The sequence below is a fragment of the Bicyclus anynana genome, chromosome 26 (assembly GCF_947172395.1).
Source record: "Bicyclus anynana chromosome 26, ilBicAnyn1.1, whole genome shotgun sequence".
NCBI lineage: Eukaryota > Metazoa > Arthropoda > Insecta > Lepidoptera > Nymphalidae > Bicyclus > Bicyclus anynana.
In genome coordinates, this window is record NC_069108.1 from 5,432,736 (window position 1) to 5,456,846 (window position 24,111).

Consider the following 24,111-nt stretch of genomic DNA (forward strand, 5'->3'; position numbering starts at 1 on the left):
TTGTAGGTGCATGCTCCGGACCGGATTCGAACCCACACCCTTCAGAATTGGCGGCAGAGGTCATATCCACTGGGCTATCACATCTCTCATTATAATATTTAAAATATTATTTGGATATTATTACCAGACGTTTCGAAAGTGCTTGTAAAGTAAGCCTTATTGAAATAAATAGACTTTGACTATGGCTTTGACATTCAAAGCATAACACGCGAGCATTGAGGTCACTGTGGTTGTTGTTGTATGTTCAAGGTAACGACTAGATTATATCTTTCGAATCGAATACAGCTACTCGTAATTAATTTTATAACTCATTTGCTCGTAAACTATCGCTTATTTCACCAATTTCAATATCGTAATGTATCATTACGCACATGTGCCGTAATATAAAGAAAAGTGCAGATGTGCCGTAATGTAATATAAAACGTATCTATCATCCGTATAATAAAGAACGGTACTTTTTTAAATCTTGGCAAAGAGTTTTTATGTCAGAAAAGTGCTCAACATTTTACAAGTAAAATTAAGTTTGTGAGATAAAATATAATAAAAGAACATTTAGTTCTTTTATTATATTTTATCATTATCAAAAACACAAAAACATTAATTTACTTTATTAGTATTAGTATTACTGGCTGTTTTTGGTGCATTTGTCAAAAAAAACAAACGCTGGTGTTCGCGCTTCATTATCTGTGTAAAAATGACAAAGGGTATCAAAATGTCATCATAAGCAAAACTGGCAAGGATGTAAATTCATTTTCAAAGTGTATTTCCGCGCAAATGTAATAAAAAACGTCGTATGACATACATGCGCTTAGATAATTACAGCCTCTGCTTTCGTAGAGCTCTCGCCAAGGCTCAAGCTGCAATATCGCCTCGGCTGTAATTTTCAACTTACCGCACTAATATCATAATGTACGATATCGATAAGTTTTAATGATAGGCAGGTACATCACTAGTTATAAATAATAACAATTACGCGAACAACGAAGATATGGGAGGTCAAGTGTTAAATGGAAATATTATAAACATGTGTCATATACTCAAAATAAAATAAATCATTATTATCAACCCATTCTCGGCTCCCTGTCGAACACGAGTCTTCTCTTAGAATGAGAGGGGTTAGACCAATTGTCCACCAAAATCGCCCAATGCGGATTGACAGACTTCACATACGAAAAGAATTGAGAAAATCCTCATGTATGAAGATTTCCTCTCGATGTTTTTCTTACATCGTTACAGACACGTGATATTTAATTTCTTAAAATGCACATAACTGGAAAGTTGGACGTGCATGCCCCGCACTGGATTTGAATCTTCGTCCTCCGAATCGAAGGCAGAGGTCATATCCACTGAGCTATCACGGCTCTCTTAATAAAATAAATAAAAAATCATATATTCCAGAATCCCGTTAAATAGCCACTTGTGAGAGCGAGGAACTTTATGCCAATAAAAGCTTTAGGCATGTGTTTACATATTTTTGTATTTAACAGCCTGTGATGGCCTCATCTTGCTCATTTTACAAAAGATTGACAATCTGTGCTCCTACCATGCGAACCTACGTACGATAAGCCACTGGTAAGTTTGGTCCGTCGTGACTTTGAGAGCTAGTAAGTTTCAACCGATGAGAATCAAGTTATACTCAAAATAATCGGTTTATTTTGATTTAACCGACTTCCAATAAAAGAAAGTTTAATAATTAGTTATATTTTATTCAGTTAGCATATTCAACCCATGCATCTGACGCGCAAGATATGCTAATAAAATATTGTATTCCATCATAATCATAAATCATAAATCAGAACAACTTAATTAACAAATCAAACTGTAACCAGAATAAGACCCTAGAATGACCTTGAGTGAAGTCACGTACTTGTAAACGATGTGTGTAGGGTTAAAGGATCCTTTGATTGATAGTCGACTAACACTCCCCTTTTCCGCTCTTGTCACTCTCCCCGCCTATCCCAAGTAACCCATAAAGAATTACACAACAAGAGATGTGAACGGCTCGAACGCCACAAGCACACTGAAGCCAACAAGAGATCGAGCGACGTCATATCCGTCACAGACTACTATTTCCTACACTATTTATTAAAAACATGTAAATTTAAAAGCGGCCATTTTAATGTTCATACACAATCTGCCTCATAGGCGTGCAAGAGTACATTATAATATTTTTTATTTGGTAATATTAAAATTGTCAATTATTGTCATCGTACACTTTTATCGACATATTTACGATATTCATGCAAGCACATCACTAGTTCGGATGAATGTCAAGATACAGCTGTGGGGTCAAATGAAGATTGTAAATATGTAAATACACCTATACATAAACATATAACAATTCTGTTAGTTGTTGGTAAGCTAAATCTTAGTCCTTATTTGGACAATGCCCCTGATTCGTCAAAGCGTTTTAGTTGTTGTTCTATGAACTGATATCATTTTCTTGACATTTTTGACAACTAAGTTTATTCCATAGATAATTTGCTATAGTCAGCACTTCAGGGAATAGGGTAATTAAAGGTAGGGTAGGGTAGGACTCATATCAGATTTAATATAAACAATATTAATTTCGTACATGGTTTATATGTGATACGTGATGAGAGACGTGATAGCTCAGTGAATATGACCTCTGGCTCCAATTCTGGAGGGTGTGGGTTCGAATTCGGTCCGGGGCATGCACCTCCAACTTTACACTTGTGTGCATTTTAAGAAATTAAATATCACGTGTCTCAAACGGTGAAGGAAAACATCGTGAGGAAACCTACACGCCAGAGAATTTCTTAATTCTCTGCATGTGTGAAGTCTGCCAATCCGCATTGGGCCAGCGTGGTGGACTATTGGCCTAACCCCTCTCATTCTGAGAGGAGACACGAGCTCAGCAGTGAGCCGTATATGGGTTGATAACAACATGGTATATCAAATCAGAAATGAGGAGATCCGCAGAAGAGCCAAAGTCACCGACATAGCTCAGCGAGTTGCGAAGCTAAAGTGGCAATGGGCGGGGCACATAGTTCGAAGAGCCGATGGACGTTGGGGTTCCAAAGTGCTGGAATGGCGACCCCGCACCGTGATTGATTGATTGATTAATTGATTGCATGATTTGTTTAGTACAATAAGTTATCTCAAGTTTGCTAGTGTATTCTTTCTCATTTATATGAATTGAATAACAAGTTTATTAGCCCGTTTTCCTTTACAATGGGTATTTCTACTTTACGTGTCTGGTTTTTACCGCTAAACTGGATGATATTACAGAATACTTGTACAAGTAGATACACAGCGGTTTGTTAGGTAAATACCTAACATATCTAACATAACGCTGCGTATATCTAGATTATTAGAAGATTATTAGAAGGCTCAAAGTCAATCAGCGGGCGATGGAGCGAGCTATGCTTGGAGTTTCTCTGCGTGATCGAATCAGGAATGAGGAGATCCGCAGACGAACTAAAGTCACTGACATAGCTCAGCGAGTCGCGAAGCTGAAGTGGCAATGGGCGGGCCACATAGTTCGGAGAGCCGATGGACGTTGGGGTCCCAAGGTGCTGGAATGGCGACCCCGCACCGGAAAGCGCAGTGTTGGGCGACCCACTAGGTGGACTGAGGATATCAAGCGGGTTGCAGGGAGCCGCTGGATGCTGGCGGCTCGAGATCGTTGTGCTTGGAGGTCCATGCAAGAGGCCTATGTCCAGCAGTGGACGTCTATCGGCTGATAAGGTAAGGTAGGTAGGTATATCTATACTTATAAAAACTGTAACAGGTCAAATTCTGTACATTGAAGTTATTTTGAATTTTTTTTTTTTTTAAGAATATTTGCCATATTTTTTATAGTATGACCAATATTCCCTTTTGAAAATTTTGGTTGGATTCGATACTAAAACATAAGCCAAAATTTTTTTTTTTAGTCTGTCCGTATTTCTGTTGACAGCACATCACGCTGAAACTACTAGGTGAAGGTGGTGAAACCCATAAACAATCGTCTCCTTGACATTCGCATATACAAACGGCCGCGTGGCGCAGTGGGTAGTGACCCTGCCTTCTGCATCCACGGCCGTGGGTTCGATTCCCACAACTGGAAAATATTTGTGTGATGAACATGGGTGTTTTCCAGTGTGTGTGTATTTATACATTATATAAGTATTTATATGTAGTATATAAATGTATATTAATATATGAATCCTGGACCTCTCCGTTGAGAAGCACATCACTAACTGCGCCAGAGAGGTTGTCACAGCTCGCATAAAAAACATCGATAAAATTTGTCTAAAAATCTATTGTAACAGCCCTAGTAGTTGCACAAGTTGAAGTAAAGTTGTATTAGGGTTCCTTAAAACAAAAGAGAAAAACGAAACGCTTATAAAAAAAACCGTTTATTTCAATTAGCCTTAGTTTACAAGCACTTTTGAAATGTCAGGATTATGTCATAATTTAATTTAATCTAATGGTGGTAATACTAGTCGAAAACTTAAAATTAAAGTTACGAGGGTTCCAAACGGTCCTTGTTCCGAGAAGAGCCCATAACAAACTCAGCCAAGGTTATAGGATTAAAGGTCGTAGCTTATTAGACTCACCCGGGACCCATCCGGGACTCGAAGTGGTCAACGATTTTCCGAAAGTCCACAGATAGACCACGGGTGGACGCCACGTGGACACCTCGCGTTCGAGGCGATCCGGTGATGGTCCGGAGTTGTTGTAGTGAGCGCTGGCCCATAGAAATCCATACGAAGAATACTAAGCACTCGAGGCGAGGCGGTGCGGGTCGGGTCCCGGGTGTAGTACGAACTTTATTGTTGTATCGGTCCACCCGTCCGTCCGTCCATCAGACGTACAAATTATAAAGGGAATTAAATAGGGGTTGAAAGATTACATCCATTTCCACGCAGATACACTAGACATAAAATAAAAATACGGACGTCTATGCATCTAATATATATTTATCTACTAAATAAAAAAAACAAAATGAATGAATGAATGACAGAATGGGTGACTGACTGGATGAATGAATGAATAAATTAATGAATGACTGACTGACTTAATGAATGAATTAATGCATGAATAAATAAACAACGTATTTAGACACTCAAACGTATATTAGTTTATAGATTTTCCTTAGTAGATTTAATTTGGCTGGCCAAGCGATTTAGCGTTCCAGTACGATGTCGCGTAGAAACCGAAAGGTGTGTGGATTTTCATGCTCCTCCTAACAAGCTAGCCGGCATCCATCTTAGGAGTAAATTATATCATCGCATTTTTTATTAACTTAGGCAATTATAATTTTTCATTCATTTTATTAAAGCAGTATTTTTTTTCTTTAGAAAATAAAAAGTAAATTAAACATGTCTTTACGTTGAGCTGAAATCGAATTCTGGTTTAATAATATAAATTTTTTTTTTTTTTTTTTCAGGAGGAAAAAAATCCTCATGGACATCCTGAACCGGATAGTGCCGGACTCCTACCGGCTAAAAAAACCCGCGGTAAGAGCTATGCAATAAAAGATAGAATATATTATTTATTTAGCAAAATATATGTACCTACATTGTACGGAATCCTCGGCGGCGAATCCGTCTCAAACTTGTGCGGTTTTTTTTTTAATTTTCCTCATACAAGTACCTCAATCCTCAGTGCCATAGCCGCGATCGACTCGCGCACATCTATACGCTTTGAATAAACTATATTTATTATATTTTATACATGTAATTTGTTTTTCCAACATGTACAGGTAAGTTTATTTATTAATTCAATCACTAAATAATGCAATAGAGTGTTTAAATTTACATTTAATTGTGTATTAAAGTTAGTTATTCCGTTTTAAGATTTGTCTTCTCGGGGTTTTTCTTATAACGAAAAAAAATATAAGGAAGTATGTTTATTTTATTTATGTCATTGCTTGCCGCGTTGGTTCAGTGATTAGTTTATGTGACTTTGGTCTTTGGTTCGATAGGTTCGAATTTCGAATCAAATCTTTCTTCTTTATAGAATTAACTAGCGGACGCCCGCGACTTCGTCCGCGTGGTGTTTAGTTTTTCACAAATCTCTCGGGAACCATGGATTTTTCCGGGATAAAAAGTAGCCTATGTGTAAATCCATGCTATAATATATCTCAATACCAAATTTCAGCTAATTCGGTTCAGTTGAGGCGTGAAAGAGTAACAAACATTCATATCATCACAGTCAGCAGTTTTCGCAAATCTCGGGAAACCATGGATTTTTTCGGGATAAAAAGTACCTAGACTATGTGTTAATACAGAGTAAAATCTATTTGCATTCCAAATTTCAGTCAAATCGGTTCAGTAGTTGCGGCGTTAAAGAGTAACAAACATCCAAACATCAATACAAAATTTGCGTTTATAATGGGGATGATGACTAGGTTTGACTATATTGATTTTTATGATACATTCGGGTAAATAAGGTCAATGTTAACTAATTAATATATGAAGAGCAAAGTTTGTTTGGATATTTGCAAAATGAATAAAATTTCAAAATCTATTAAAAATCTTTTATCGTAATTAGATGAAAATTCATACAGTTTTAGCTTCCTTACATTAAATGTGACATTTTTTAATATATGAACTATAAACATAAACTCACAAATAACAAAGATATTAGTAATTTTCTTTAAACACACATACAAATCTAACGATCATGACATTACCTACGACGTCATTAGTTCGTACCATTTTGTATGGGGCGTTTTTCAGATATCCGCGGCAGCGCCGCAAATCTGACCCTTTAAATCCCTGTAGCTCCGAAAGTAATAATCACAGATACCCTGTTACTTTTACAAAATTGCTTTACTATTAGCATACTCTTAATTTATATACAATTTAAAAAACTGTCATCATCCCTATATTAGTAGAATATAGAAAAACTCATGGTTCCCGCGTTAATTATGAAAAACAACTTCACTAGTGTCAACGATATAATTTATCCTAATTATTTAAATTGACTTGTTAGAGACTTGGTCGCTAACTATGGGCCTCATAAGAAGGCTCAGAGTCACACAGCGGGCGATGGAACGAGCTATGTTAGGAGTATCTCTGCGTGATCGAATCAGAAATGAGGAGATCCGCAGAAGAACCAAAGTCACCGACATAGCTCAGCGAGTTGCGAAGCTGAAGTGGCAATGGGCGGGGCACATAGTGCGCAGAGCCGATGAACGTTGGGGTCCCAAAGTGCTGGAATGGCGACCCCGCACTAGTAAGCGCAGTGTTGGTCGACCCCCCACCAGGTGGACTGACGACATCAAGCGAGTCGCAGGGATTCGCTGGATGCAGGTGGCTCAGTATCGTGATGTTTGGAAGTCCCTACAAAAGGCCTATGTCCTGCAGTGGACGTCCATCGGCTGATATGATGATGATGATGATGATTTAAATTGCTTTTTTTACAGATTGACAATTTTAACAGTTTTGCTGGTCATTTGTTATGTGTCTGGCCAAAATTTCATACAGAGGACTAAGCGACAGAGCGGTACTGGTGGACTGAAGTCAGGCTACCAGCCAGGTATAGTCATTTTACACAGTTAAAAACCCAACCCATATTCAACTCACTGCTGAGCACGAGTCTCCTCTCAGAATGAGAGGGGTTAGGCCAATAGTCCACCACGCTGGCCCAATGCGGATTGGCAGACTTCACACACGCAGAAAATTAAAATTCTCTGGTATGCAGGTTTCCTCACGATGTTTTCCTTCACCGTTTGAGACACGTGATATTTAATTTCTGAAAAGTTGGAGGTGCATGCCCCGGACCGGATTCGAACCTACGCCCTCCGGAATTTGAGGCAGAGGTCATATCTACTGGACTATCACGGCTTTACATAGAATTATTACTTATTAAAACTAGTAGTTTAGTTAACTTTTGACGACCTGTGGCGCAGTGGTATGCGCGGTGGATTTACAAAACGGAGGTCCTGGGTTCGATCCCCGGCTGGGCAGTTTGAGGTTTTCTTAATTTGTCCAGGTCTGGCTGGTGGGAGGCTTCGGCCGTTGCTAGTTACCACCCTACCGGCAAAGACGTACCGCCAAGCGATTTAGCGTTCCGGTACGATGGAAAATAAAAAAAAAAGTTTTTGACAAACATTTTTTTCATTTTACATCATTGAATATTGAATATTAATTATTGTACTATAAATCTACAACATTTATCCAAAGCCGAACCTACTACCTTGTTAAAAATTTAAAAAAAAAAAGTAATAAATAAATGAGAGAAATAAAAATAATAATAATAATAATAATTTATTTATTCATGAGAAAGTACAGAAGGATTAAAATGTACCTAAATTATATTTTCAGAAAGGGTCGACGATGCAGTTAACTGGGTCAACCAATTTTTAAATACTACACAAAGCAATAAGCCCAGCGGTGGTTTTAACTTAGATCCGTCCAACGTTGGTGAGTATTGCGTCACACACACACACACACACACACACACACACACACACACACACACACACACACACACACACACAATAGGGATGATGACAGTTTTTTAAATTGTATATAAATTAAGAGTATGCTAATAGTAAAGCAATTTTGTAAAAGGAACAGGATTTAAAGAGTCAGATTTCCGGCGCTGCCGCGGATCCCTGAATAACGCTCCATACAAAATGGCACGATTTAGTGACGTCGTTGGCTCGCTGATCGTTAGGTTTGTATGGGCGTTCAAACAAAATTACTAATATCTTTGTTATTTGTGCGTTTATGTTTATAGTTCATTTATTGAAAAATGTCACATTTAATGTAAGGAAGCTAAAACTGTATGAATTTTCATATAATTTTGATAAAATATTTTTAGTAGATTTTGAAATTTTATAATCTTATTTATTTTGCAAATATCCAGTCAATCTTTGCTTTCTATGTATAAATTAGTTAACATTGACCTTATTTACCCGAATGTATCATAAAAATCAATATATTTAAACCTAGTCATCATCCCCATAAGTAATTAAGTAATTCATATTATATTGTTTTACATAATTGTTTTTAGTGTTAAATTTTGAAACGCAAATTATGATTAAAGTTTGTATATGCGGATGTCAAGAAGATGCGTGATGTTTTTTTTATGGTTTTCACCGGCTTCAGCACGCTGCTTGTAAAGACTCATTCTGTATCATTCTTTATTCTGTGTCTAATAAATACGAGTCGCGATAGCCCAGTGGGTATTACCTCTGCCTCCGTGTGGCATGCACCTCCAACTTTTCAGTTGTGTGCATTTTAAGAAATTAAATATCACGTGTCTCAAACGGTGAAGGAAAACATCGTGAGGAAACCTGCATACCAGAGAATTTCTTAATTCTATGCGTGTGTGAAGTCTGCCAATCCGCATTGGGCCAGCGTGGTGGACTATTAGCCTAACCACTCTCATTCTGAGAGGAGACTTGAGCTCAAAAGTGAGCCGAATTATGGTTGATGACGACAAAACACCATGGTATTGCTGCCTACATCCAGCGACTGCATTTACTAGCGTGAGTGAGGAAACCTGCATACCAGAGATTTTCCTAATTCTCTGCGTGTGTGAAGTCTGCCAATCCGCATTGGGCCAGCGTGGTGGACTATTACCCTTACCCCTCTCATTCTGAGAGGAGACTCGAGCTCAGCAGTGAGCCGGATATTGGTTGATGACGACGAAACACCATGGTATTCACAACATCCAGCGACTGCATTTACTAGCGTGAGTGAGGAAACCTGCATACCAGAGAATTTCTTAATTCTCTGCGTGTGTGAAGTCTGCCAATCCGCATTGGGCCAGCGTGTTGGTTGGCCTGATCCCTCTCATTCTGAGATTAGACTGAGCTCAGTAGCGAGCCGTATATGGGTTGATAACGATGTGTGTAACTATGCTATAGGTATGTTTTTCTGTTTGTTTGTGCCAGTTATACGGAATTCGTCACTGACAAGGCCGGTTACGCCTAACAAGTTTGACGACGAAATCAATTCTACTTTTGTGGGTAAGTATTTAATTTAATATGTCTCTTGGTGATGGAGCAAGCCTAAGGGTGCCTTAGCGTGTGATTTGAAGGTTTTGTAAAAGGAAAATACTTGTTTGAACTTTGGAATTACACATAGACAACAGCCGGTTGAGAGACGAACAGGGCGATGCAAAAAAGTCGCTGCACGGCGCTGGCGTCGTCTTAAAATGTGTTCCGTTTATTGCATACAAAACATATACAAACGAGTACAACAGGTTATGCATAGTGGTAAATACGCTTCGCTTTGACTTATGTGCACTTCTTCCCTATTCTAACCCTACCCTACCCCTCCCTACCCCTACTTCTTCTGCTTGACTCTTAAACATTTGTATGAGAAATAGAAAACGGTTGTTTTTATGGTTTTCCCGGCAATTATTCTAGTTTTTCTCACCTTTTAGACCTTCTCTATACCTCCACGAACATTTCAAGACCAAGATGAGATAAATCCGCTCAGCCGTTCTCGAGTTTTAGCGAGACTAACGAACAGCAATTCATTTTTATATATATATATAGATAATTTTATTATGGAACTTAAGCTAACTTATCCTAATAACTATACAAATCATGCCCACGTGGAATGGTGGCAAGAATACTGGCTGCATTTCCGCGCTGGAGCCAGGTTGATCCTTTGCGTAAAATGAGCCAGCCCTTCTGTCACCAGTCGAGGCAACTAGCCGCGGTGAAATTATTCGGTAAATTTTGGCACTGCGACTCCATGGCCCAAGGGTCTCCACGGCAAAAGGTACAAATATGTAACTCTCTGTCAGAGAGGCATACTTGAGCCACTTACCGGTTTCAGCTTTTTCTGCTGCGGCTCCCGGTCTTGATTCTGTCTCCCTGATATGACACGGTGCTAATGTGTCGACAAGTAAAGCAAGTATTTAATTTAATGTGTCTTTATTTGAATAAACTTTTCTTTCTTTTTAAGGTTCCGTAGTCCACAAGGAACCCTTATAGTTTCGCCATGCCCGTCTGTCTTTCCGTCTGTCCGTGGTTTCTTGATGAATACTGTTTACCAACAAATATAATTTTTTTTTTTGAGCCGTGAGAGCCCAGTGGATATGACCTCTGCCTCCGATTCCGGAGGGTGTGGGTTCAAATCCGGTCCGGGGCATGCACTTCCAACTTTTCAGTTGTGTGCATTTTAAGAAATTAAATATCACGTGTCTCAATCGGTGAAGGAAAACATCGTGAGGAAACCTGCATACCAGAGAATTATCTTAATTCTCTGCGTGTGTGAAGTCTGCCAATCCGCTTTGGGCCAGCGTGGTGGACTATTGGCCCTATCCCTCTCATTCTGAGAGGAGACTCGAGCTCAGCAGTGAGCCGAATATGGGTTGAGGACGACGATATTTTTTTTTTATTCTTTACAAGTTAGCCCTTGACTACAATCTCACTTGATGGTAAGTGATGATGCAGTCTAAGATAGAAGCGGGCTAACTTGTTAGGAGGAGGATGAAAATCCACACCCCTTTTCGGTTTCTACACGACATCGTACCGGAACGCTAAATCGCTTGGCGGTAAGTCTTTGTCGGTAGGGTGGAAACTAGCCACGGCCGAAGCCTCCCACCAGCCAGACCTGGAACAATTAAGAAAATCTCAATCTGCCCAGCCGGGGATCGAATAGACCTCCGTTTTGTAAATCCACCACGCATACCACTGCGCCACGGAGGCCGTCAAATTCTCAATTTTGTACAATTTATAGTGCACACTCTAGTTAAAAATCTTGCACGCCCCTAAGCACTGGTGCACTCTCACTTCCCTCATAAAAGTTCTAAGTTTTATAATCCGGTCAATTTAAACATTCGAAGTTACCTAAATTCCCACCAAGCTGAATATCGGTAAGATTGTTTAAAATATCATTAAAAATAAAATTTCAAAGTTCCCCATCTTTCCCCTGTAAGGAAAAAAAAATATTCAAGGTCAAAGGTCAAAAAAATTAGCTTTTCGCGATTTTCAGCAAAACGGTAAGTTTTATCATAAAATTATCTGAGACAAAATTGAAGATCATAAAATTATCTATAAAAATTTATTAATTCTTTTTTTCTACGAGCCACCGTTTTTGAGATATAACGATTCAAAAAGTTGTAAAAGTTGTAATCTTCATAATATGCACACGTTTCCACGCCACCTTAAATAAAACTTTTTCCTTACAGGGGAAAGATGGGGAACTTTCAAATTTTGTTTTTAATGATATTTTAGACAATCTTACCGATTTTCAGCTTGGTGGGAATTTAGGTAAATAGTCCGGTCAAATTAAACCAAAAAATAAGAGTAAAGCTCTTATTTTTTGGTTTAATTTGACCGGACTATTAACTGCTAACGGCAGTCTCTAAAAACTATTTTTTTTAAATAATTAGTTGATTTTTCGTATTTTTCAGAAAAGCCGTGTGTAACAGAAGGGGGTGAGTCCGGCGTTTGCGTGGTCTACTACCAGTGCGACCCTCAGACACGCAAGGTCATCGGAGACGGCACATCCCTAATAGATATACGGTAAGTATATCACAAGAAGCAGCTTCTTTCCACGCGATTTATACACACACTCCCTATTTAATTATACATAATTATTGATTTATATATATCGGGGCATCGACTATATTCCACTTCTGATATCGGCGGAGCTCTAGTCCAAGAGCAGGTTCTAAGCTTTATGTGTCAAGGATGGCAGATACACAAAGTAACACTATCAATCATCACCGAATCGATCATTTAACTTACAATTACAGATCTACCCTCTAATTACACTTGATCAAGTATAGCGCTGATATTATCAGATATAAACCAGGATTAAACTAGCGTACGGCAGTAAGGCAGCCAAGAGTGAAATCGAGGGCTGGTAACCGCGGGCTTTAACCCTACACACAACGTTCACAAGTGCGTGACTTCACTCAAGGTCATTCTCTGACATTCTAGTTTGATTTAATTGACAGTTTGTTAATCAAGTTAAGTAAGACCTTGAGTGGAGTCACGCACTTGTGAACGTTGTGTGTAGGGTTAAAAGATCCTTCGACAGTAAACTAACACTCCCCCTTTCCATTCAAGTCACTCTTCCCGCCAATCCAAAGTAACCCATAAAGAATTACACATCAAGAAATGTGGACGGTTCGAACACCACAAGCATACTGAAGCCGACCATAAGACGGGCCTTATATAGCAAGTCGTTCCCGCCAACCGATCGCTACCCCTCTCTAACTCCCTACTCTTTACGGAAACGTCGGCACGAGCCAACACGAGATCGAGCGACGTCTTGTCCGTCTCTGACTACTATTTCCTACAATTGTTTATATTAAATTTGATATGAGACAACTACCCTATTGATTAGTATAACTCTGTCATCAGGTCTGGTAACGTAGAATGCGTCTCGTACCTGGACATCTGCTGCAAGCTCAATGATCGCCTACCAGTGGAACCCCAGAAAACTGAGAAACAAGAGAAAGATGCAGAACAACCGCAACAGGCTCAAAATGAAGGTATAAATATTCTTTACATAGTATAAGCCCTCAGTCGCACGAGAGTTTTTTTAAATTGAAAATGTAACACACCTCGAAAAACAGCGTTGTGTTTTATAAACGCTGTCGTGGAAACATACCTATACTATGATCTAAGCCAGGGTTTCTCAAAGTGGGGTACGCGAACCCCCAGGGGTTCGCCATTTGACGGCAAGGGATTCGCCACAAGTTTTACGTAATGGTAATGGCTTGATAACTGATACCGAGCCAAGAAGAGAGAATTAAGGTTGAAATTGTCCAAAATTACTCCTAATATTGGATCCATTTCAACAACACACCCATCACATTAATGTTACATACAAACATACAACGGACATTTCTTTTGGTACTTTATATGTTACCTTTTATTCATATAAAAACCTTATGTTCTTCATTCATTCATTCATTCATTTATTTTGCTGAGAACACATACATTCTAATGTATTCAGCCATTTCTGGCATACAACAGTCAAATTTATTTATTTCTTGGGGGGGGGGGGGGGGGTTCCATTACTTATTAAGTGGTTATAGAGAACCACTTACTAAGTAATTGGAAATTATAACAAGGATTCGTGAAACGGAGGCCGAAAATTTGAGAAACCTGATCTAAACGACTTGATTCTAAATTAATCAATGGATGTTAATACGATTTTCAGCAACCTATCGCTGAAAATTTAATTGGCACGACCTATAAAGGAGCTCAGCAGTGACCCGAATGTGGCTGGTAATGATGATGATATTTCAAAAAAATATTTTTAGGAAAACTCAGAAATGGATTGAAAAAGATAAGAAAAACGAATGTTAGAACAAAGGGTCACATTCACAATACGTGTCAGGACAATTTAACTAACAAGTCAAACTGTAACCAAAATACAACACAACAATGGAGTTCACAGATCAAGGCAGAGAGAGATTCTCCCTGTCTAGCACAGAGTAATCCTAGAAGGATTCACTAGAGGTGTTAATGGATCGATCGCCAACGGAACACTGCAATAGACCGCACGGCGAGCGCCTTATATCACGAGCCACTCCCGCTAGTTCGCCCCCTCTTGTCACGGAAACAACTAGCGCCATCTAGCGTCAGCACAAGCCGACCGAATGATTCCGACTGTAGTCGAGAGACATTGTATCGTTCTCAGACTACTCTTTCCTAACTATATAAAAAGTGTCAATTATATTGCTTTCATTTTTCAGCCAAGCCTTCCAAAAACCCAAGTGTCAGCAAGGAGTGCGGTTGGAACGACCCGAGTCTGTTCGTGTTCCAGCCGCCCAACCAAGACGTGTCCGACCGGGGGGTGTATGCCAACTACGGGGAGTTCCCCTGGATGGTGGCGCTACTGAGGTGAGTACTTCGAAATACTGAAAACTCTACTAAAACAATCGGCCCATTTGCACCCACTAAACAGCCAATCACCATGTAGGAGAGGGGAAAATCGAGATAATGGCAAGGGACCTGATGGATGAATGCTGGTTACCTGGGATACTGGCACGCACTAATGTGGGACGCTACTTGCGTTGTTTTAGGAGATGGGGAAGTCAGGAATAACTTGAGATGATTTTGATGATTGAACCTGATTGAATGGACGCCAGTTTCCTGATAATGGGGCAGGCACTAAATGTGGTTAGCTTCTTGCGTTGTTTTAGGAGATGGGGCAGCCAGGAATAATATGAGATGATTGCAAGATGATGATCGATGGATAGATGCTAGTTTCCTGAGGAATGAGAGGCCTTAATGTGGGACTACTTGCGTTGCTACGAGTAAGTTGGCTCCGTGTATAAAGGAATAAAACGAAGTAAAATTGTACTGAAAGTCGAGGCAAGAAAAGCTGAAACTAGTAAGTGGCATAAGTATGCCTCTCTGGTATAGAGTTACATGTTTGTTCCTTTTTCTGTGGAGAGTGGAGACCTTTGGGCCATGGAGTCGCAGTGCCAAAAATTTTCTCTGAATTATTTCACTGCTGGTTCATTTTGCGCAAACGCAGCCTGTATTCTTGCCACCATTCCACGTGAGCATGATTTGTTAAGTTTCCGATTGCTCATTGCAATTTGCATGTTTTCCGGAAAAAATATAAAATAGACAAATACCCTTTAATGAAAATTTGCAACTGATGATGACATAGCTATTAATTCACACGAAATAATACATTGCACAACTTTTTCGTGTAAAATCTTTTATTATGAAGAATTTTAGTGATCTTGGCTGTGGTGAAAATCATTATCTATACTAATATTATAAAACTGAAGAGTTTGTTTGTTTGTTTGTTTGATTGCACGCGCTAATCTCAGGAACTACTGGTTCGATTTGAAAATTTCTTTTAGTGTATGATAGCCCATTTATCAAGGAAGGCTATAGGCTATATATATTATCCCCGTATTCCTACGGGAACGGGAACCACGCGGGTGAAACAGCGTGAGCTAGTAGTCCGATACAATTTTATCGAAACTACTACTAGCGCCATCTAGTATGCGACTCGGCAACTATATTTATAATGACGCACCACTTATCTCATGTTTCCAGGAAGTCTGGCACAAAAGTGTGGGTGCAGAACGACTACATCGGCGGAGGCGCCATCATCCACCCTTCCGTGGTGGTCACTGCTTTCCACAAGCTGCTGCAAGTTACGCCCAATGAGGTAAACTCGTATTGGAAATAGTAGTCCGGGACGAATATGACGTCGCTCGATCTCATGTTGGCTTGTGCCGACGCTAGGTGGCGCGACTTGTTTCGTAAAGAGTAGGGATTTAGAGAGGGGTAGCGGTCAGTTGGCGGGAACGACTTTCAATATAAGGCGCTCGTCGCCGGTCGGCTTCAGTGTGCTGGTGGCGTTAGGGCCGTCCATTCTTTATGGGTTCCTTGGGATTATGGGTTACTTGGGATAGGCGGGGAGAGTGACTTGAGTGGAAAAGGGGAGTGTTGGTTAACTATCAAAGACGTCTTTAACCCTACACACAGTGCGTGACTTCACTCAAGGTCATCTGCCATTCTAGGATCTTATTTTGTTTACAGTTTGATTTATTTATTAAGTTGTCCTGACGAATGTTATGAATCATAACTTTTGTTCGACATTAGTTTTCTAATTGTTTGTAAACCACTTCTGAGTCTGCTAAAACTAGCTTATTTGCGTTAGTAGGTGAAGGCGCTATCAACATGTCTCTGAATGAGACGGACTTATTGTCGACTAAAAGCGACAATTGAAAAATGTCGCCTTTTCTTTCTTTCCGATGTGACCAAAGAGAGAGAAATATTTTTGATGCTTTTAGTCGATAATAATGTCTTTTTAACCGACTTTAAGATAGGAGGAGGTTCTCAATTTGAGTCTATGTTTTATCTCTTCCGGAATTTGAAAATCATCATCATCATTAACATCTGCTGAGCGCGAGTATCCTCTCAGAATAAGAGGGCTTAGTCCACCACGCTGGCCCAATGCGGATTGGCAGACTTCACACACGCAGGGAATTAAAAAAATTCTCTGGTATGCAGGTTTCCTCACGATGTTGTGATATTAATTTCTTAAAATGCACACAACTGAAAAGTTGGAGGTACATGCCTCGGAACAGATTTTTACCTACGCCCTCTGAATCAAAGGCAGAGGTCTGGGCTGGGCTATCAAGTCACAGTAAAGTAAATCTATAGGACTAGATAAAGCAAGTTTACATTGTCTGACATTTCAAGTTGAAGTGCCGTGCCGGCGAGTGGGATACACAGACTGACAAGGAGCAGTACGGGATACAGGAGAGAGATGCTGATCGCTTCGTTTCTCATGAGGAGTACTTCAGGGGTAAGTTTGCATTGTCATTCATCATCAGTAACCACTAGAGGACGGTCCGCGTGGAATTTAGTTTTTCACAAATCCTTCGGGAACCATGGATTTTAAAGAAAAGTAGCCTATGTGTTAATCCAGAGTAAAATCTATTTCCATTCCAAATTTCGGCCAAGTCGGTTCAGTAGTTTCGGCGTTAAAGAGTACGTAACAAATTTTCGCGTTTATAATATTAGTATCAATATTATCAGCCGATGGACGTCCACTGCTGGACATAGGCCTCTTGCATGGACTTTCCAACACAACGGTCTCGAACCGCCAGCATCCAGCGGCTCCCTGCAACCCGCTTGATATCCTCGATCCACCTGGTGGGTGGGTGATCTACACTTTTCCATTCCAGCACCTTGGGGCCCCAAAGTCCATCGGCTCTTCCTACTATGTACATTGCCACTTCAGCTTCGTGACTTGCTGAGTCAGCATCCAGCGGCTCTCTGCAATGCGTTTGGTTTGATGTCCTCAATCAAACTGATTATTAACCAACTCTGCACATTCCGGTGTATTATTGCCATTCCAGCACCTTGGGACCCCAACGTCCATCGGCTCTTCGAACTATATGGCCTGTCCATTGCCACTTCAGCTTCTCGACTCGCTGAGCTATGTCAGTCATTTTGGTCCTTCTCCGGTTAACCTCAATTCTAATTCGATAATGCAGACAAACTCCAAGTATAATTTTATCAGCCGCTGAGTGACTTTAAACCCTTCTAATAAGGCCCATCGTTAGCGACCATATTCATCGTCATCATAACTATCAGCCGATCGACGTCCACTGCTGGACAAAAGCCTCTTGCTCTCATCTCCAAACACAAAGGTCTCGAGCCCAGGCATCCAGTGGCTCCCTGCAACCCGCTTGATATCCTCGGTCCACCTAGTGGGGGTCGACCAACACTACGCTTTCCGGCGCGGGATCGCTATTCCAGCACCTTGGGAGCCCAACATCCATCGGCTGTTCGTACTATGTGGCCTGCTCATTGCCACTTCAGCTTCGCGACTCGTTGAGTTGGCATCCAGTGGCTCCCTGGACTTTGATGTCCTCAGTCCAAATAATTATTAACCAACTCTGCGCTTTCCGGCGCGGGATCGCCATTCCAGCACCTTGGGACGCCAACATCCATCGGCTCTTCGTACTATGTGGCCCACCCATTGCCACTTCAGCTTCGCAAGTTTTTACACACACACACACATGATTTAAAATGTATATAATTAACAATACTGATGATACTCCAGCGTCTGTGTACAACGACATCGCGCTGATCTTCCTCAAGGCGCCGTTCGAGCTGACGTCTGCGCCGCACATCGGGCCGGCGTGCCTGGCGCGGGTGATGCCTGACGCCGCCACGTGCTTCAGCATGGGCTGGGGCAAGGACGTGCTCACCGACGAGTACGTCAACATACTGAAGAAGGTACATTTGCTTGTGTTCATATTGTAGATGTCGGGAAAGAGTCGCAAGAATTGAAAAATGCACGCTGTTCCGCCTTCCTTCCTCCCAAAGCTGGTAGGGATGATGACAGTTTTTTAAATTGTATATAAATTAAGAGTATACTAATAGCAAAGCAATTTTGTAAAAGTAACAGGGTATCTGCGATCATTACTTTCGGAGCTACAGGGATTAAAACAGTCAGATTTGCGGCGCTGCCGCGGATTCCTGAAAAACGCCCCATACAAAATGGCTCGAAATAATGACGTCATAGGCAATGTAATGATCGTTAGATTTGTATGCGCGTTCAAACAAAGTTACTAATATCTTTGTTATTTGTGCGTTTATGCTCATAGTTCATATATTAAAAAATGACACATTTAATGTAAGGAAGCTAAAACTGTATGAATTTTTATCTAATTACGATAAAATATTTTTAATAGTTTTTGAAATTTTATAATCTCATTTATTTTGCAAATATCCAGTCAATCTTTGCTTTTTATGTATAAATTAGTTAACATTGACCTTATTTATCCGAATGTATCATAAAAATCAATATATACAAACCAAGTCATCATCCCCATTATCAAGAATTACGTGTTTTATACGTGTACTTCATAAATCCTCTACAGTTCTGAACCAAGTTATCTAAGTTTCATGATTCGTTACTTTCATACATTGAGCTCCGAATGAGTTGGAAGACAATAATCTTCTAATATATAAAATTCTCGTCTCACAGTTTTCGTTGCCATACTCCTCCAAAACGGCTTGACCGATTTTGATGAATTTTTTTGTGCTTATCCGGTACCTATGAGAATAGGCCAACATCTATTTTTTATACCCCTAAGGGTAGGGTAGGGGTAGGGTAGGTGTAGGGGTAGGGTAGGGGTAAGGTAGGGGTAGGGTAGGGGTAGGGTAAAGTAGGGGTAGAGTAGGGGTAGGGTAGGGGTAGAGTAGGGGTAGAGTAGGGGTAGGGTAGAAGTAGAGTAGGGGTAGGGTAGGGGTAGGGTTGGGGTAGGGTAGGGGCAGGGTGGGGGTAGAGGTAGAGTAGGGGTAATTTGGGGCAAGGTGGGGGTAGGGGTAGAGTACGGGTAGGGTAGGGGTAGGGTAGGGGTAGGGTAGTTGAAAGTTTACATTGAGTTTCACGCGGACGAAGTCGCGGGCGTCCGCTAGTACAATATAGAAATAACGATTCTAAACATTTCTGTTATGTGCAAATTCAACATTATTGTGCAAATGCAATTAAAAATTGTGTTATTGTGCATTGGTTAGAGTGAAATAAAAACATTTTATTTGGTTAATAATGGTGAAATGCATGTATTGTCATCGATCCGATCATTCTAGGTGAAGCTGCCGCTGGTGGAACACGATAGGTGTCGCGAGCTGCTGCACACCAACACGCGCTTCCGTCACATCCCCAACTTCGTGCTGCACGAGTCGCTCACCTGCGCCGGGGGCGAGGAGCTAGTCGACACGTGTCGCGGCGACGGCGGCTCGGCCCTGGTGTGCCCTATAGGGGTAAATACTCCTCATATTTTTTTAACCGACTTCAAAAAAGGACATTATAAATTTAATGCGTGCTTTTTTTTATTTTTGTATTTGTAAGGACCCTCGTCCTTACTATATAAGAAGTTAAACACTGGCTCATCTCTACACTGGTAAGCTAAACACTGGCTCATCTCTACACTGGTAAGCTAATCACTGGCTCATCTCTACACTGGTAAGCTAATCACTGGCTCATCTCTACACTGGTAAGCTAATCACTGGCTCATCTCTACACTGGTAAGCTAATCACTGGCTCATCTCTACACTGGTAAGCTAATCACTGGCTCATCTCTACACTGGTAAGCTAATCACTGGCTCATCTCTACACTGGTAAGCTAATCACTGGCTCATCTCTACACTGGTAAGCTAATCACTGGCTCATCTCTACACTGGTAAGCTAATCACTGGCTCATCTCTACACTGGTAAGCTAATCACTGGCTCATCTCTACACTGGTAAGCTAATCACTGGCTCATCTCTACACTGGTAAGCTAATCACTGGCTCATCTCTACACTGTAAGTCAAGCAGACCACGCACGACCACTCAGGTCGAACGCCGGTGACAGACTGTTCCATGCCCCCACTACCAATGTACATAAGATAGTGTATGTAGTATTGTAGGTATCTATTTAGTATACACAAACACTACAGTATTTTTTATATATATTTTGTTTGTCACCTCATAACTTTTAAACAATTTCTCTCATTTATTAAACAATTTTCAAAATTCTTTTTTTATTTGAAAGAGTAGGTATACTTTCAGATTGGTCCCATTTATCATGAAAATCAATTCAGTATCTTTAAATACCTGTTAGAAATACGTGTTAGAAGTTAGTTCCATTTTTATGTTAAAAAAAAAATCTTTCCAAACGGAGCGCTTGACAAAAATATTAGACAACACAAGATTAGTTTGACGTTTAGTACATCAAGTAACATTGTGACGTCACAAAATGGACGACAGCGTTTTTAACGTTTAGAAAATTTTAATCCATTGGGCCAGCGTATACTATCGGCCTAGTCCCTCTGATTCTGAGAGGAGACTCGGGTTCAGCAGTGAGCTCAATATCGATCGATATTGAGATGATGTTATTTATATTTCCAGCACCGAGACGGCAAGACTCGGTACGCAGTGGTGGGTCTGGTGGCGTACGGTCTGGAGTGCGGCAAGCGCGACGTGCCGGGCGTGTATGTGAACGTGCCACATCTCGCCGACTGGGTGGACCGGCAGATGCGTGCCGAGGGACTCGGCACAGACTCCTACTCCTTCTGAATACACGCCTTACCATAGACAATTCTTTTATTACACACTAACCGTCGATATAAATCGTTAGATGAACCACTCTATACTAAAGAACGCACAATAGGGATGATGACAGTTTTTTTAAATTGTATATAAATTAAGAGTACGCTAGTAGTAAAGCAATGAAGGATTGCTAATAGAGCAGAGACACGTTTATAAATTATCATGTATGTGAGTTTTTGCTAAGTGTGTTGGTAAATTGAATATCTATGCCACCTATATCCATGTGGTATCTCTCTAAATAATTTAATAACACGTTTCTGCTGTTCTTTAATATCTGCTTATGAACAAATTGACTGACATTTAGCATTCTATATTTTCACTTTTATTGTAATTATTAATGGACATTTAATCTGTGTAGGATAACATAATTATGGGCATGCGTAAAACGTATACTAGTATTTTTTTTGTAGAAAATTTCAGAACTTTACATGGCTTTGTGAATTAAATTTTCGAGTAGGCCAGAGTGCTAATAGAGCAGAATCATGTCCTTTTAAATGAATGTTCTTAAAAATTATTATATCTATTTGTAATAAAATATATTTAATAATTAAATAAGAAATAAATATATTTAAAAATGAATTCAACTTTAATAATTGTAAAAGTAACAGGGTATCTGCGATCATTACTTTCGGAGCTACAGGGATTTAAAGGATCAGATTTGCGGCGCTGCCGCGGATCCCTGAGAAACGCTCCATACAAAATGGCACGAATAAGTGACGTCGTTGGTTCGCTGATCGTTAGATTTGTATGGGGGTTCAAACAAAATCGCTAATATCTTTGTTATTTGTGCGTTTATGTTTATAGTTTATTTATTGAAAAATGTCATATTTAATGTAAGGAAGCTAAAACAGTATGAATTATTATCTAATTACGTAATATATAATTAGCTTTAAAATTAAAAAAAAAGCCTTTTATTTCTTTTTAATAACATTGTTTTCCTTTTATTTAAAAGAAGAACCCTTTAGGGTGAAGGCCTCCTCCAGGTGCCTCCTGCCATTTTGATCGGTCTTTTGCCTTCAGTAGCCAGTTTTTGCCGGTGAAATTCATTATGTCGTCGACCCACCGACAGCGTGGTCTGCCTCTGCTACGTGAACCTTAAGGTCCCGGCCATTTCGTTATTCTGACAGACCAGCGGTCATCTGTGAGTCGGGCGACATGTCCAGCCCATGTTTTTTTATTTTCAAACTAGCGGACGCCCGCGACTTCGTCCGCGTGAAACTCAATGTAAACTTTCAACTACCTCTACCCTACCCCTAGCCTACGTTGAAATTTTTCCTGAATTTTCTTTGCTATAAACCTCACGGAGCCCGAGACCTTTCCAACGAATGCAAAACCGTGGAAATCGGGTCGTGCGTTCTGGAGTTATAGCGTCAGGAAGGAAAACCCGATTTATTTTTATATTTTCAACAAATTACTCCAAGGTGTCTATTTCATATTTTGATAGTTTGACATTGTTATGAAAGTAAATTTTTGCATTTGGATCAGACTTCGCAGCTCTGGGCTCTAGCCAGTTTGAACCTACAATTGACTTGATTACAATTGAATAAAAACGCTTTAAAGGGCTCGAACCCTATAGTCCACAACTTTAGGCTTTTTACACAACAATATCACTGCTCAAAAAGGTTCTTTTAGGCGACACTTTTCGTTTCAATTCACATACATTTTATTTTTAATAATAAGCTTTACGGCTCTGGGTTCCCTTTTGAGCCCGGATTCACATACAATTAATTAATTATCTTGGACTAATTATAGAAGGACCTGCCTCGCAAGACGTTACCTCTCTGTCAATCAATCAACGATCTAACGCGTGTATACTTATATCGTATCGATGTTTCATTGTTGTAATCGTTTTCGTCGACTGAAAAAACTCCCTAATCATTCCGGTTTGTGTAGTAAGTAGTTCAATGGCATGAAAAATGGTCAACAACTTCTAATTCTCTAAAAGATGACGTGACGTTCGATTTCAGTTTCACCTGATGGTAAGCGATGATGCAATCTAAGATTTTTTTTTATTGTTTACAAGTTAGCCCTTGACTACAATCTCACCTGATGGTAAGTGATGATGTAGTCTTAGATGGAAGCGGGCTAACTTGTAAGGAGGAGGATGAAAATCCACACCCCTTTCGGTTACGGCATCGTACCGGCACGCTAAATCGATCGGCGGTACGTCTTTGCCGGTAGGGTGGTAACTAGCCACGGCCGTAGCCTTCCACCAGCCAGACCTGGTCCAATTAAGAAAACCTCAATCAGCCCAGTCAGGAATCCAACCCAGGACCTCCTTCTTGTAAATCCACCGCGCATACCACTGCGCCACGGAGGTCATCAAAAACATAATTATAATAAATAATAAATTTGTAATAAAAACAAGCATATCTAAAAGAAAAATAGATACTATTCTTCTAACGAACGAACAAAAACATCGATCCATTAATTTAATATTCTGTGTACAGATTATATTATTCTTGTTAAATATTTTATTATTTATTTTTGTTAAATATTATCGATGACTGAGTTTACCTCGTACCCTTCAAAAAACGACAGACAATTTTGTTGCTGCATTTGGGTGCGATCCATTTCCATTT

At 40.1% G+C, this 24,111-nt stretch overlaps 1 protein-coding gene across 1 annotated transcript; it reads left to right on the forward strand.

Annotated features, from left to right (window-relative positions):
- Positions 1-5,614: 5,614 nt before the first annotated feature.
- On the forward strand, positions 5,615-21,518 carry LOC112053452 (phenoloxidase-activating factor 2). Its single transcript, XM_052890009.1, has 12 exons — positions 5,615-5,713; positions 7,382-7,494; positions 8,283-8,381; positions 9,863-9,937; positions 12,340-12,451; positions 13,298-13,428; positions 14,641-14,788; positions 15,965-16,079; positions 17,120-17,225; positions 18,492-18,667; positions 20,027-20,200; positions 21,329-21,518. The coding sequence occupies exons 1-12, from the start codon at positions 5,706-5,708 to the stop codon at positions 21,494-21,496; spliced, it is 1,425 nt and encodes a 474-aa protein (XP_052745969.1). The 5' UTR covers positions 5,615-5,705; the 3' UTR covers positions 21,497-21,518.
- The last annotated feature ends 2,593 nt before the right edge of the window (positions 21,519-24,111 follow it).

Bases quoted from the DNA above. Each gene is read 5' to 3' on its own strand.
- LOC112053452 (XM_052890009.1), top strand. The intron at 14,789-15,964 runs GTGAGTACTTCG...TCATGTTTCCAG, and splicing joins TGGATGGTGGCGCTACTGAG to GAAGTCTGGCACAAAAGTGT. The intron at 20,201-21,328 runs GTAAATACTCCT...TTATATTTCCAG, and splicing joins CCCTGGTGTGCCCTATAGGG to CACCGAGACGGCAAGACTCG.